Consider the following 16,348-nt stretch of genomic DNA (forward strand, 5'->3'; position numbering starts at 1 on the left):
CAAAACTTTGTCCCCACTTTTGAATTGTGTTAAAAGTGTTCTGTTTAGTACAAATACGGAGGATGATCAGAAAATTAGCTAAACCCCAAAGTTCTGTACAATGCCGCACTCAAAACAGGTGATTAGCTGCTGTCAAACACAAATGATTAGCACCTTTTTTGTTTTCTTGGAACATGTTTCTAGTTACACCAATTAACAATTTAGGTAAACTAAAGGCTTTTTTTTGCATTCCTTTTAAATCTACTTTTTGTTGTTTTTTTTTTTTGTTGTTTTTTTTTCTAAAGACAAAAACATTAACACTGATACAGTCGTGTACATTCTAGTGGTTATATGAATTGAGTATTATATATATGTATTATATATATATATATATATATATATATATATATATATATATATATATATATAAATACACACACAGGTAGCATAACTGCATTGCATCTGTAGGTCTTTAGGCGTCTGTCTTCTTTTTGTTTTTCTTCAGGAAGGAAGGAGTGCGGAACTTCTTCTTCTTCTTGGATGGGGACTTGCTGGGGGATTCGTCGCTGCCTGGGTCAGCAGCAGCTGCTGCGTCCTCAGGGGCCTGGGTGGTTGCTTGTTCGACAGGAGGGGGTTGCGAGTCGTGGTCCTCAACAGGCGGAGACTGCTGCTGCCCAGTCTGGCTTTTGGTCAGATCCTCCGGATGGCTGTCAATCTCCTCCCTTCCTGAAGTAGGGAAGGCAAGGGCTTCCGAGGGCTCATCAGGGGTCAGGTCTGGAAGGGTCTGTCTCAAAGTTGCTGCATCACTCTCGTCCTTGTATGTGTGCTCTTGCTGGGATTCTATAGGATTCACAAAAGCAGGAGGGATTAATAGAAAGCAGAGATAAAGGGCACAATTCAATAACAGATCATAATGTGTAAGTCTGTGATTTAGTTTGCATATCTTTGGGATTCTTACCAGCACATATGCATTCTTTGTCACGCATATATTTTACTGAATATAATATTTTATTCATTAGCTACAGTCTGATCCTTGCTGTTTATATTGAGTTCGCTCAGCCAGGACAGCCAATTATAAATAAAAAATGTAACACTTTGAAGCAGAGTTTGCTGCATATCTCCAAATACCATATATTAGGGTTTATAATTCAGGTCTGGCAATGGAACGTGAAACAAGCAATCTGATTGGTCAAGCAACTTTCCAGCAGTCTGTATATTGGATGGATACAGAGTTGTAGCCTCATCACATTATTAGAAATCACTGCGCTGCCTCACAGAATTTACAGTACCGGTAGCCATCTTTTTTACAGTTGCAGTAAGTAACTATTAGGCTTGTAACGATAACAATCAAATTATTTATCAATTGGGACACCACGATAAATTGATAACATTTTAATGAAATCAAATATTCCATAAAATTAAAAACGTGTCTTGTACATATTAACTTACCGTCAAGAACATAATCTGTGTTGTTGCTTCTAAAAATCTGTGTTGTTGCTTCTAAAAGTTACTGAGTATGCATCTGTGAACAAATACAGGATGATGATGCAGAGATCAAGAGTAACCTGCTTTGTTAATGTTTTTTATACTTATTTTGTTTCAAATCAGTCCCAACTGTAGCTGTTTGTCTTGAGCGAAATTAATAATATTTAACATTACTACGTTTTTTTTTTTTTACCTTTGTTTTGAAGCAATGCACTATCCGCAACCTTTTTAGTTTGATTGCCGCTGGATCATAAATGCCGCTGGATCATAGCTCGACGTATGTGATCCAATGAAACATTGCAGGTTGTACAAAATAGTTTGTAACCAGTAGAATGCAAAATTATTGTACATGATCCGCTGCAGTGATTGTAGATTTTTTAATTCATTCTGGACACTCGCAAAGTGTTCACTCGCTTAACAATATCAGTTGAGATCTCCTAGGATACTAAACCTGCCCCGGATGCCCATATCTACCAAATCAGTGAGGACAGCCCAGAGTGGTTATTGGCTGCTGTTAAGTGTCAATCAATAAATCCCGTCCCGTTTTCTTTCTGAAATTGAAACAAGCTTATAAATCACATCAGGAACCTGGACCGATACACATAACTTAATTGTATTTTTGATTTTTTTTCGTCCCAATTTAGAATAGCGAATTATTTTGAGGCTCAGCTCACTGCTACCACCCCCGTGCTGACTCGGGAGGGCGAAGACGAACACACGCTGTCCTCCGAAGGAGACCTTCAGACCCACCATGCAGCTACCTCAGAGCTACAGCGTCGGAGGACAACGCAGCTCTGGGCAGCTTACAGGCAAGCCTGCAGGCGCCCGGCCAGGCTACAGGGGTCACTGGTGCGCGGTGAGCGGAGGACGCCCTGGCCGATCTAAGCCCTACACCCGTGAAATAGGTAGGGCCTTAGTAATGTACTATAAGTGTAAGCAAATCCACGTGGGCGAAATTGCCATCCCATGGGCAATTGCTGTCTTTCAGGACTGGCTAAAACAGAAACAAATTGAAATAGATGTCTCCACTATGGAAAATGCACACCTTAACAAAATACTTCTTTAATACTTCTATAGAAATGTAAAAATGCCCAAAGGGTAAGAATATACAATTTCAAGCTACATTAGTCGCCGAGCTGGAATAAACAGATATATAAATGAAAACAAAACCGGTGAATCTGTCAATATACACACTCACCTTGTCGCTTCAAATAATTTAGTGGTTTGTAAACACTACAGAAAAACACAAAAAGACACTTCTATAAATTATCCACCCCTCTCAGACACAGACCATGAAAAATTAATTAAGTCTGAAGGAACGTCTGGGTAGAAGTACAGTATTATCTAGGGCGTGTGGCATAACACCGCGTCCTGGTGGATCTTTTCAGCATGTTTTTAAACAATATACATTCAATAGCAATGTGTAATTCAACACATATCAAAAATAAACAGTCCTGATTCAATTAAATAAATTTACTCAGCTTTACTTAGTGCGTTAGTGTTATTCAAATCCACTGGCTTACAAATGCAATAAGGTCCTTCAGGGTGTCCGTATACATCTAATATATGGACTTCTCAGGGGTTGGAGGCACTTGGCTTCGCCTCGTGATGCACAACGCTCGAGGTGTCCGTATATTGGATGTATACGGACACCTTGTTGGACCTTATTGCATACTCTTTTTTTTTTTCACTTATCACAGATTCATGAATTCCGTGAAAACTAATTTCTGATATTGTGTAAATACCGTATTCCTTCGAATTTAAGACGCAGCGCAAATTTCCCACCCTCAATTCGATCGTGATTACTCACACCTGTTTTTCTCCCAATTTGTGAACGGAGGTATTGCTTGTCATGTCAAAAAATACGGGGGCCTGATCAGCATTTCCGATCTGTCCAAGCTGGTACGGTTCATTAAACGGTGAAATTGTAAAAGCTTCTCTTTGAATTCCTCAGAAAGCTGATGATGCATCTTGAAAATGGCTGCCTATGTCATGGATGATTCGAGATTGGGCAGTAATGTTCTTGTTTGTCTTTTCTCAGTAGTAAGTCACGTTGCTGCATGTGTATTTGGGCAGTGACGTCTTTTGTTGACTACTTTAATCACCATACTGTACTGAATTTAAGAAGCAAAAAAATTTGTTCAAAAACTGCGTCTTAAATTCAAAGGAATACAGTATACATACTTTTGATCACTTAAGTGAATACAGCAAACGTTTACCTTATTGACGCACTACCTGTTACACTACATTTAGGAACCTCGCAGCCTGTTTAGTTTGCTTCCGGTAAATAATTGAACACACTGCATAGAAATGCACAATTCCTTTAAAATGTCTTCAACAAGAGAGACACCAGCACATCAAAGTTCGGAGTGATTTCTGCTAAAGATCACTTTGTCCAGTACAAGGGGACATTTCATGTGCCTGTTATTTTTACATTTATTTGTTTTTATTTTATTTGATAATTCACTGAAAATAGAATGTATTTAAAAGGTGGACATAAAAAAAAAATAGTATTCAACAATTTACAATTTATCAGGTAAGCATTTAAATATTTAGGAACATTTGTTGTATAATAACTCCAGGGAATTTTTTTTCCTGCTTTAATAAATATTATGTTTAAAATCGTGAAACAACTCATTTTTGGACCGTGAAATAAGCCATTTTTACCATGAAAAAATACACTGCATATCTCAGTTCACAGCCTAGTTTAGCTCAAGCTGCCATTGACCATTAGCTTTTGGGTTTGTTGAAGTTGTACGTATATAGATTTGCTTCTTTAAAAAAGTATATTAAATATTCTTAACTTTATTATTTTTTGATAAACTCCTGAATCCAATAAACCTGTGACATTGTTTCACCTTTTTTTAATTTATTTTTTTAACCAACATCTGTAGCTCTTAATCATGCCAGCTCTACAAGCATTTCTACAGGCACTTTAATTCAGGATAATAGTACTTCAGACATAAGTCTTATGTAAATTATCATATAGCACTTTTATACCTGATGTAATAATTCTAGTGCTAGTCTTTTAATCCCATGTATGATTTGTGACATAGGCACTTTTTTTTTTTTTCAAGCAGTAAAAGCCATATACAGTTAATCGAGTTGTCAATTATGCCCTGGATTCTACTGGTATGAGGGTGGCATGGCCTTGACTTAAGAAGATGCCAGATGGCACTACTAATTATTGGGGGGGGGGGGGGGGGGGGGGGGAGGGGAGCTAAACTTTCGATCTCTCCTGATGCCAACAAAGCAGCTACTGGATTCCAGATTGTTATGTCCCAGCTGTGGAAACGCTAAAAAAACAATGACGGATAACACACCATCCGATCCGATTTACATAGATTAGCAGCCTGTTACATGGTTTGTATTCCATCCCATATATAGAAACAACATGTGGTCCATCAACCATATGTATTGTGCTCAAAACCACCAGTAATAACTGGTCACCTTTTATCTAATGTCTCACTTATGTTATGTTAGCTGTGACTTGGTCAATTAACCCTTTGCGGTCCATTGTCGGACCAGGTCCGACATTGCAATTATTCCTATCCGGTCCATTGTCGGACCCTGTCCAACATCAAAAAAACGCAAAAAACGAGTTTCTAGTCGTTTTTTTTCCGTGGAAAAAGCTGAGAAAACCATTCAATGGCCGAGTGGGAGCGACAGGAGCCGAGACAAAATAATGACTTGGATTACATTATTGAGGAGTTTGGTGATAAAACGAGTGATCTTGAGATGATTGATCGGTATGTACGACTATTATTATTATTATTATTATTATTATTATTATTATTATTATTATTATTATTATTATTTATTTATTAGCATATGTGAAAGCTATAGTGAACGAAAGGGTGGGGCAGGGCTGGAGATGCCTAGAGAGTGCTTTGTTGATATGTAGGGCCTTTTAAACCCGTTTGACTGTGGAAAAAAAAATACTTTTAAACAGCGCATCTAAAATTAACTGCGCGTGTGAAAATTGGACCTGACGCGCACTTAATAAATGGACTGCAAAGGGTTAAAGTTTTATACATAAATAAAAAAAAAGTTTCTGTTAGTAAGTGACCTAGGCCCATTTTAAAGAATGAAAAGATTTGTAATGAACAAGGCCAAGGTGATTGAGAACGTCTGTGTTTGAGAACATTAGGTTATCATCATAACCCTGGTTCCCTGAAATAGAAATATAAACCATTATCGAATGGGTATTTACCTCCTAAAGACCCAAAACCTGAATAAAATATATCAAAGCTACTCGTAGAGCCTGTGACACAGTCACGACCCGCCCCTGAGGGCATAAAATAACAGCACTCACAGACCTCAGCGTTTCTTGGTGGGAAACTGCTGCCCAGAGCTTCTCCATCTGCTCCGTGTCCACTGATCACTTGGAACGGTGACTCCTCTTCTTCCTCAGAGGGGGAGGCGGCAGAGGAGGATGAGGAAGACGGCTTCCTATGTGGGCTACTTTCCTGGATGCGTCGTCCACTCTCCCCTGACACAGAGCCATTGGGGGAGGACGTAGCCATCTGTCTAACAGAGGGTGATGGAGAAGATGTTGTGCAGGAGTGAGGGACGCAGAGTGCTCTGTAGAGCTGCGGGAGAGACGTTTCTCCACAGTGCGCTTAGAGAAATAAACACAAAACTTGCAGAAACTGCAGTTCACCATTGCTTCCTTTGCATGCTCCAGCCCCAGGTAGGAAGAGCATCTGCCATGCTTGTCCTCAGGGATAAAACCCAGGCATTATGCAAGTAGCAATGCAGTGTACAGTAACACTGTACAGGTGCTGCCTCAGTCTGCTTAAAGACATCAACAGGGCTGTTCAAGACCTGAACAAGACCGGCCTGGCATCGAGGACGGTACCGGTTCGGTGACTGTAGCACTGGGTCGGTGTGGTATCGGTACCAGGAACGGAGTACCGGGTCGGTGTGGTATCGGTACCAGGAACGGAGTGGGTCGGTGACCTCAGTATCGGTATGGTACAAGTCCACCAGTTTGCAGTTACCATGGGTAGAACTGTACAGGGATGCCCACCTGTGCTAGCTACTGGCAAAGCCACTCAATCAGTACTCATACAAGACTGAGGGAAGCCTGCTTGTTAAAATGACCTAACAGCCCTCGTAATGGTAATGCAGAGCTGTCACCAAAAGGGCATCAAGATGCTGTGGGAGGGATTGCAAGCAACCAGACCTGAAGCAGCCTCTTGGTCCTGCGCAGCGCTGCTGAACTCAGCAGCTGCTCTCACTACACCTGTGCTGCAGCACGCATTGCAGAGAAGCCTGTGCTTAGTCTCTGAAATGACAGAGAATACAATGAGAAAAAAATATTTCTCTCATACAAAATCTCGTAATTTTGGCTGAAGCCAAAGCGTGAATAAAATAACTCCAGCAGGAGCTATTGCAGCCTGGGGAGAGACCACAAAGTCAGCCGACTTGAGTTGCTTGATCCCTGGGAAGAAGCGACTCAAGCCGCCGGCTTCACGCAGGGCATAAGGCCGCAGTGGGACGTAACAAACAGGTTGTAGTGCACAATACATGCGTAATGAATTAAAAAAAAAAAAAAAAAAAAATGACAACGTAAATAAATCACATAAATTTTGCCAATACAATAATTAACAACAAGTATAGTCATAAGCAACAAGTACCTATCAGATGGGTTCCTCCTGTCAGGTCAGTTCTTGAAAGGAAAAATGGTGCTGTGTGTGAGTGCTGTTATTTTATACTCTCGGGGGCGGGCCATGACTGTCACAGGCTCTGCGAGCAGCTTTGACATATTTTATTCAGGTTTAGGTCTTTAGGAGGTAAATACCCATTCGGTAATGGTTACATTTCGTAATTGAAAGGGAACTACCATTACAATGATGCAAAAACTTGGGATGCTCCTTAAAGTATGGAGTCGAGGTGTTGCAGGGTAGCATTTTGGTGGGTTCTTTAAAAAGCATCAGTTTGCAGTGGTAAAGCTTCATTAAGAAATCAAAGCAAAAAAAGCATTGTCACCATCAGACTAAACAATTTCCACTCAAAGTACTTTTTCTATATAATATTCTTAACCATACCTTCCCCATAAAGATCAGTTCTGCTTTACCCGCATCCCTCTGTATATTGTTAAATTATTATTATTATATCTTCAGAAACTTATTCACACATTTTCCTACACCTTCATTTGCAGTTTAACTTTTAGAAACAATTGCCATAAGCAAGCTTTAAATAAAAACAGCATTTTAAAGCCTTGATGACAACCCATAGACTTCACTGTTAAATGAAAGAGAAGCTAGGAAAAGAAGAACAAAGAAAAGGGTACCCATAAGCTTTTTGTTGCTAGGACTATCTCAGACCACTCCAAGATTTATTTACCCACCAACACCTTTTTTTTTCCAGGAGGTACTATAAATCTAGAAACTGGATATCATACCACAGGTTGAAAAATTAATGTCTCAACATGGAAGGCCACCTTTCATTTCAGCAGCATTTTTTGTTTTTTTCTTCTATTTAATTTGTAATTCTTTTGGCTTTAGGAGGTGCAATCTGTATGTCCAATGCCATAACAGGCATAATAACTTCAGAATGGATATCAAAAATGTAACAGGTGCTGAAGTACAAAGTACCATTACATTATAATTAAACTGAACATGGCTGTATACAGGTTATTCCACTATACTTCAACATATGTTTACAAGAGCCGCGCCATTTATAAAAAGCGTACTTAAATCTTGGTGACTCCACTATTCATACAAAAAGGATTTAGTACCGTTTTTTTTTTACCATAAATAATGGTACAGAAGTACGCTGTTGTAAGTAGGACAGACAACTATGGAATTGCCAATGCATGAGAACCAGGTCAGAAAGTCTTAAAATATCCAATGTATATCCGACTTTCATTTTGTACAGGGCAAAGTTTTATGGCACTGGTTGCATCTATTAGGTCGAAATTGCTGTTACAACCGCCACCTAGTTGTATTAGTGTCGGATTTGGTGGGATCAATATTATCACTTTACGAGAATATGACTTCTGAAATAGTGCCCGTCACCAAAAGGAAAACGAGAGAGAGAGAGAGAGAGAGAGAGAGAGAGAGAGAGAGAGAGAGAGAGGATATCTCGGCAAATGCATTAAATATTATTTCTTTCTTAGCAGATGCTATTACCCAGGGTGACTTACAATTGTATACAAAAAATACATATCAAATACAAAGACGCAGGATAGTCAAGCCATGCATGACAAGGTTAAAAAGAAGGCATGTCTGAAAATGAGATGTACAGTACTTACTATGGTAACAGGTACTCTTTAGCATATCCATCTCCTGTTTGTAATGCAGGCACAAGAGGAAAAAACACAAGTAGAAAAATGTCTATGCATTCATCACAGCCAAAAAACAAGACCCCAGAAATGAAATGGAAAAGTGAATGGAAAAGTACAAGACACATGGTAAACCTTAATATATAAATCTTTAAAAAAACAAAACAAAAAAAAAACAGGTGATTAGATTACACCTGTTGAAAGACCTGGTAAATACAATTATTCCCCAGATTTATTTCTTAGTTTTCAGAAGCTTATTTTGGCTGAAGTTTTACAAGCTAAACTAAGCATACTGAATTTCAATTTAGCATTTTTACAGTTACTTCATGTTACTAATTTTGAACAAAGCATATTCTTCATATTTGAACAGTTCCATCTCCAACACGATAGGTTTAACCCAAATATAATAAAGAGCAAGAGGTTTGATGTGCTCACATAATTTATAGTATAGTAATAACATTTACAAAAAACAGTGTTTTAAATTAAGTCCTACATCTGGCTACTTTAGTAAAATGAAACAGCCAACCTGACCTAAGTGTCACCAATTACAGCACTCTAACATGCAAGTGCTTAAAGTTTATAATAAATAAACTATCAATGCTAAAACTGATTTACATTCCCAAGCTTAATTACTGTATATCAACTTATTACAGTACACATTATTAGATGTGACTGTCTTTAACTTTGCTAGTTACACACACCTGTTTTCCCCAATTATTGCTAACGAACAGAGAACTTCCCATCACGAAACGTTAAAACGGCACAGACCATTAGTCAAACCCAGTCCAATTCTGAATTGTCCATGCCATCAGTGAAGTAAGGGGACTGTGAACACTGTACCTTCCTCTGCTTTAATTGGGGTGCTTGGTGGTGTGTGTGTTGGAGTGGGGACTGCAGGGCTCTGCTCCTTCACTTCTTCAGGCACCAGTTGGGACGGGTCTAAACAGGAGAGAAAATACTGTTTAAAAATGACAGGTAGAATATCTGACTTGATATGCAAGTGACCTAAAATAAATGGATATCATGTGCGCATATGACTGGGAGATATGTATTTTTTTTATAAGATGAAATTAACCTTTAATGAACATTTTACTGCCACTGGTAGAGGTGATATGAGTTAATACAGACTTCAAAAAATATTACTGATGGCACAGATATTGTAAAGATGTACTCAGACAGTAAAATATGTAATGTATATAAAGATATAGAAAGTGTTGAGATATATAAAAAATGGCAGAAAGGTTGAGGACATTTTGAAACACTTACACACACACAAACAGAAAGTGGAAAGTTTATAAAAAGGTTTTACGAAATGGACCGTCACCCAATGTAACACCATTTTTTGGAGAAATTAAGAAACATGTATAGGCCAACAGCAGACAAAGATTATAGGGGATTACGAGGGGTTTTGTTGTGTGAATATTAACCATCACCTTTAGAATTTCACCAAGTAATCCCAGAGAAATCAAATCACAAAAACACTACAATGCAGCCAACAGCCTAATTGGATATAACCAGATATAATTGAAACCAGACAATGAAGACCATTCACCGTTTCAGAAAACAGAGGGAAATCGTGAACCAAGAATCTCCAAAATGTGAAAAGTGAAATAGAGACTGCCCTCCTTCACCAAAGCCCAAGGCTGTTCAGTAGTACCTGAGGTCATATTAAAAAGATCAGAGTTCGAGCTCAGAGCTTTGATCACTGCTGAATGAAATTCCTTGTGGGGCGATTCGACTGTATCCGTTTCCTCTGAACCAGGCTGCTCTGCATTCCTGCTCCAAGTGTCTGAAGATTCCTGTCCAGGGATGTATTGTGGGCTGTGGGAAGGCAGGGATTCCGTGGGCCCATCAGAGCTGTTCAAGTCTGCTTCCTTTCCATTACCAAGTGATTTTTCTGGCTCATTCTGGCAATTGGAGGGGTGCTGCTTCTGTTGGCTAGCACACTGGGGTATAACTCCAACCTCTGTTTCCTCCTGTACTGGATGCAACGGAACAGATTCTGCCTCCTCGAACACTGCATCTAGTGCAGTGACATGAAATGGAAAGCACACATGGATACAAGTAGAGATCACAGTGGCAGCATTTCTCACACAACTATTCTTTATTCTATATAGATATACCCATTTATTTTTAGAGCCTCTAGGCTCCTATTTTTTATGCATGGTTGCCTAAAAAACAAAAGGGTTGCCTTTTAATACACTGTACTTTAACATATACACTTATTCTTTAAAATGATTAAGAACTGACTCACTACAGGGTGTGTGTTAACCTTTAAGGGGTGTGATTCTTAAGTTATTTAGCCCCCTTTGTCTTAATGCTTTTATGCAAAGTTTTAAGCAAAAATCTTTTTTTTTTTTTTTTTTTTTTTTTTTACTTAATTTGTGTAAATGCGTGTCAATGCCATTGAGAAAATAGTTATTTAAAAGAAATTAAGGGTTTACCCTTTGTGTGGAATAAACTTGATCCACATCATACAGGACCAAAAAAAAAACATATCAGAGCAAAACTGTTGAGACTGTTGTATTAAAAACAATAAATAAAACTGGAAGCAGAGCGATTTCCGAGTCTAACGAACAGTACCTTCTGTTTTAAAAATGAACAGCAAGTAAATAATATTACTTTCTTCCCACTGCAACAGGTGTCGAGAGATAGATCAAGCTGTAGTACTACAAAGCAATTCAGGGAAGGATTAATAATTTTGAACCAAGTACTATTTCCCTTTCACATCTTGCCCGACAAATATACATTGATATAGAAATCTTTATATGGTTTACGGGCAAACCCCGAAACTGGCCAAAGTCCGAAATGAATCACAAAGATCTTTCATTCTGGGTTTTGCCTGGGCAGATCTAGGAATGCCCAACAATGCCCGGTCAAAGTATGAAATGAATCTCAAAGATCTTTCATTTGATGTTTTCAGGGGACAGACACAGAGCTACGATTGAAGAGCTTGTTTGGGCCGCCTACTTGAGTACAGTCATTCACTCACTCACCTCATTCATACAAACTACACAGGAAGTCCAGTTTCAGAAAATAGGTTACACTCTGTCACATCACTGAGTACGTTCTCCAACTCTTAGATCGCTTGTCAAACACTGTCAAAACGTGAAACGGCTAATTTTTCATGTTCCACCCAGTAACTGCATCGATCTCTGTGATTCGGCAGTTCCATACAACTCCTTATTATTATTGGTTGTTATTACGTTATTAATAATACTGTCCTTTTTATACGCAAGGCAAGTGTCAATGGGGTTTCTCATGTTAATTTTTGTTCCGATGTTCCTGTAAGGATAGAGCAGAGGAAGCAAAAACGAGCTGTTAGTAAGATGGTATCGAGCGGAGGACGCTCGGCCAAGGATAGAGGGACGAGCCCAGAGCTCGGAATTAGTCCCGGGCTTGAAATTCGGATAGAAAAGAGATCCCGACCGATGAGCTCTCCTATTGCCGAGGACAGAGCTTATAAAAAGGGCTCTGCTTGGCAGAGGCACCTCTCAGGGCGATAGGAACAGCCAACAGTTTAGGACTGAAAGGAGCGATAGTAAAGGGTTCCCTGACTGGTCTGGTGCTGTCCTCGCGAGAGGGGAGGCACAGGCCTCCAAAACCTGGAGCGGGAAGGCATCCTGCTGGGAACCTGCAACAGAGAGATGGGTAAAGGCCCTTACACACCAGATGCGACGCGAAGAGCGACACGACAAAGCAATGCGAGAATGCTATGCTTTTCAATAGCGCCCTTAACACCAAAGGCAACAACAAAGGCAACATGACAAGCGAAGTCGCCGCAACACAAATTCCAACGATGAAAAAAAAATAAAAAAATGTAACCGGGTCCAATTTTTGTGAATTCGTCGCATGACAACTACACAACTGAGCAGCAAGAGAACAGCTTCATGTCATGTGGTTTGAAATCCAGCCCTGTTTCACTTTCACTCAAAATGGAAGAGAAAATCATACTTGCAGTATCTAATTTCCCTGACAAGAGTCAAAGCAATTTGTCTACATACGAAAATACTCTCCGAATCTGACATCATCTAATTTTAGTTCTTGGACTAATCTATGGAATTCACCTATAGCTGATCTTTTTCTTAAGATGCTGTGCACCCAAATCCGGCGCTTTTGACGTCTGCGTAATAACAGCAGTAATAAGAGCTCTTCCTCTTCTCGATCAGCCATTTTCTATTTCGTTTGTTAGTAAATCATACTATCTGAAAGATATGGCAAATTTCCAAGCTGTCATGCATTATGCTTTCGCAGCGAATGTCGCATCGCCCCAGTAAAAATTGCGTCACGTCTGGTGTGTGAAGGCCTTTAATCTAGGACTTGGGCACTGAGAGTGTAAAGCGAGCCACGTCCCGAGCGACGGAAGGACAGCGCCTCACGTGGCGAGGTAGAATAGGCGCTCGAGATGCGTAAGGATAGTATGGCCAGGGGTTCCCTCTGACTCTCGGTGAGAACCTCCCTAGTGCGAGGACAAGGCAGTGTGGCTGACCTGAGGTCGGGGGAGTGGATCCGCACACACACCCCCCCCCCCCCCAGAAGAGACCGATGCAAAGGCACGAGAAAAAGAGAGGAGGAGGAGGAGGAGGAGGAGAAAGCAAAACACTAGACAGAGAAGGAGTGTGCAATTGGGGTTTAAAATAGGAGGTTAATTAATAAAGCAGCCCAGCTACCACCCCCCGAATTTCGCCCTGAGGCTAACACACACACATACTATCACACATATATACATATAGCTGGCTCTTTGAGCTAATTATATATATATATATATATATATATATATATATATATATATATATATATATATATATATATATATGATTATGCCGGCGGGACTCAACAGAAAAGAATGAACTAATTAACTTCAATAAATATATAATATTTAAATAAATAAACAAAATTCATTCAAAAGTTGTGCATGCTGATGCGCTGGGGAGGCCAAATCTAGACTGATCCTCAGAGCCAGCATTGCATGATATAATAAAAATATAGGTTTATATAAAGTTGTGTTAATTAGAATTAATACAGATTCAAAGATAGAAGTAAAAATGATGTCACAATATATAGAACACCATTACATCATGTAAGAATAAATAATGGATTTGAATGTAAACAATAACAAATAGTTGTCATGCCGTCAAAAACCTAAAAATACCTCCAATGTTTTGATTCAAACACAAGCTCCCTTGAGAAAGATATGTACAACATATCGAAACGTTGGGCAGCTGGCTCTTTGAGCTAAAATATATATATATGTAATATACATATGTGTGTGTGTGTGTGTGTGTGTGTGTGTGTGTGTGTGTGTGTGTGTGTGTGTGTGTGTGTGTGTGTGTGTGTGTGTGTGTGTGTGTGTGTGTGTGTGTGTGTGTGTGTGTGTGTGTGTGTGTATATTTTAGCTCAAAGAGCCAGCTGCCCAACGTTTCAATATGTTGTACATATCTTTCTCAAGGGAGCCTGTGTTTGAATCCAAACATTGGAGGTATTTATAGGTTTTTCTATATATTGTGACATAATTTTTACTTCTATCTTTGAATCTGTATTAATTCTAATTAACACTACTTTATATAAACATATTTTGATTATATCATGCAATGCTGGCTCTGAGGATCAGTCTAGATTTGGCCTCCCCAGCGCATCAGCATGCACAACTTTTGAATGAATTTTGTTTATTTATTTAAATGTTATATATTTATTGAAGTTAATTAGTTCATTCTTTTCTGTTGAGTCCCGCTGGCATAATCGTGTTCAGTCTATTTATCCATTTACTTTCTTTTATTCTTCTATATGGTCGCATTGTCTAATTTGAGCTGTTCTAATACTACAAACTTTACATCATTTATGTCATGTCCCTGACTGGTGAAGTGCTGTACTATTGGTTCATTCAATTTTTTTATTTCTAATTAATGAAAGGTGGTTCTGAATTCTTGTATATAAAGTAGTTCCAGTCTCTCCAACATATTTGATTTCATCACATTTTTCACAGGCTATCCCATAAACGACATTGCTATTTTTACAGTAGGTATTAGTTTTTAGTGGATATGTGGTGTTCTTATGTTTAATTATATTTTTACTTTTGTCTATGTATTTACACACTTTACATTTACTGGTGCACATGTTCGTAGAACCTATTTTGTCAATTAATCTTTTATGTTTACTGTGAACTAAAATATCACCTAAATTAGCTTCTCTTTTGAATGCTACAACTGGGGCCTTAAGAAATACTTTTTAAAAAATGTTTCTGAATTACGTAGTGTTTCCAAACTATCTTAGAAATATTGGGCAAAAGTTTAGAGTAAGTCATTACTAATGGGACTCTTGACCTTTTTATCTCTATTTTTATAATCTAGTAGATCATCTCTTTTTAGTTTATCCACTTTTCTTAACTTCATCTCTATAATTCTTTCTTTGTATCCTTTTTTTAAGATTTGTTTTTAATATATATATATATATACACACACATATATAATATATAAGTATATATATATAAGTATATATATATAAGTATATATATATAAGTATATATATATATATATATATATATATATATATATATATATACACACACACACACACACACACACATATAGATAACTATATTTTATATATACATATATACACACACATATACAGGCTAACTTCACTATAACGAATCCCCATGGGATCTGGAGAAATGTTATATCAGGGTGTTCACTATAATGGTTTGTCTGTAAACAATCATTTGATCAAACAACTCCAAAAAGCACACAAAACAAACCTGTTGCCACATATAAATTACACCAACACTAATTTCCCTTGTGCAGGGCAATCGCCCTGCTACAGTTATGTTTAAAAGAAAACGATAAAGAAATGAAAAAGGAAAGAATGTACACTTGCATGCTGAATACAGTAATTACATATCTAGCGTAGACTGCTTCTCACGCCCGTTGCCTGGTTGCAGTTTGTGTCTGTCAAAGTAGGCTACTGGCTATACTTTGTACAGTAGATATATAGAACATTTTTATTCACTGCCAGTTTAATTCAAGTAGCATATGATGTGATGCACATAGAAATTAATTTGGGGTCTGTTCTGTTCTTGCTCAAAAGTATATTACATTTGTGGTTTAAGAGAAATATGGTTGATGATCATTTTAAATCATTAATTATGTGATGACAGCGTTCTTCTTTCTTGTACTTCTCTAGTCAGTCAGATCCAATCCCACCCAGCATTTAATGTCAGCATTAAAGCATTTTTTATGTTATTTATATATATTTATATTTTTAAAAGTTTTAAAAATGAGTGGCATGTAACAACATAGGAGTGAAGAATTAAAGGATTAAATAACAGATGAATAAAGAAAAACAAATAATTAAAGGACTACTGTAGCTCTTAAACATCTCATTACAAAAATGCAAAAAACAAAGTTTTGAAAGCTTTGAGCTACACTTAAGATACAGTATTTGAAAGAATATATTAATGCTATTGCAATCAGTATTGTTTATAGTGATAGAATATAAAAGTATATCGTATAAAATAAATGAGTGGAATTTCATGGAATTTCATGGAATTAAATTATATTTCCTTTCATTCCAATTCAAATTCCAATTCTGTATCCT

General features: G+C 38.1%; 1 protein-coding gene across 11 annotated transcripts in view; it reads right to left on the reverse strand.

Moving 5' to 3' along the window:
- Nucleotides 1–244: 244 nt before the first annotated feature.
- The window catches only part of LOC117409569 (alpha-adducin-like), a 93,252-nt gene continuing 77,148 nt past the window's right edge, over nucleotides 245–16,348 (reverse strand). For 4 of the 11 annotated variants that reach the window (XM_058996909.1, XM_034928591.2, XM_058996914.1 and 1 more), the window contains 3 exons: nucleotides 10,413–10,778; nucleotides 9,596–9,694; nucleotides 245–819 (listed from right to left, as the gene is read on the reverse strand). In XM_058996909.1, coding sequence (XP_058852892.1) covers nucleotides 452–819; nucleotides 9,596–9,694; nucleotides 10,413–10,778 — 833 coding nt within the window. In that variant the 3' untranslated portion in view covers nucleotides 245–451. Of the gene's footprint in view, nucleotides 820–8,724; nucleotides 8,760–9,595; nucleotides 9,695–10,412; nucleotides 10,779–16,348 lie in introns of those variants that run through there. The other 7 variants (XM_058996964.1, XM_058996958.1, XM_058996967.1 and 4 more) reach the window with 4 other exon arrangements.

Source organism: Acipenser ruthenus, chromosome 2, assembly GCF_902713425.1.
Source record: "Acipenser ruthenus chromosome 2, fAciRut3.2 maternal haplotype, whole genome shotgun sequence".
NCBI classification, from domain to species: domain Eukaryota; kingdom Metazoa; phylum Chordata; class Actinopteri; order Acipenseriformes; family Acipenseridae; genus Acipenser; species Acipenser ruthenus.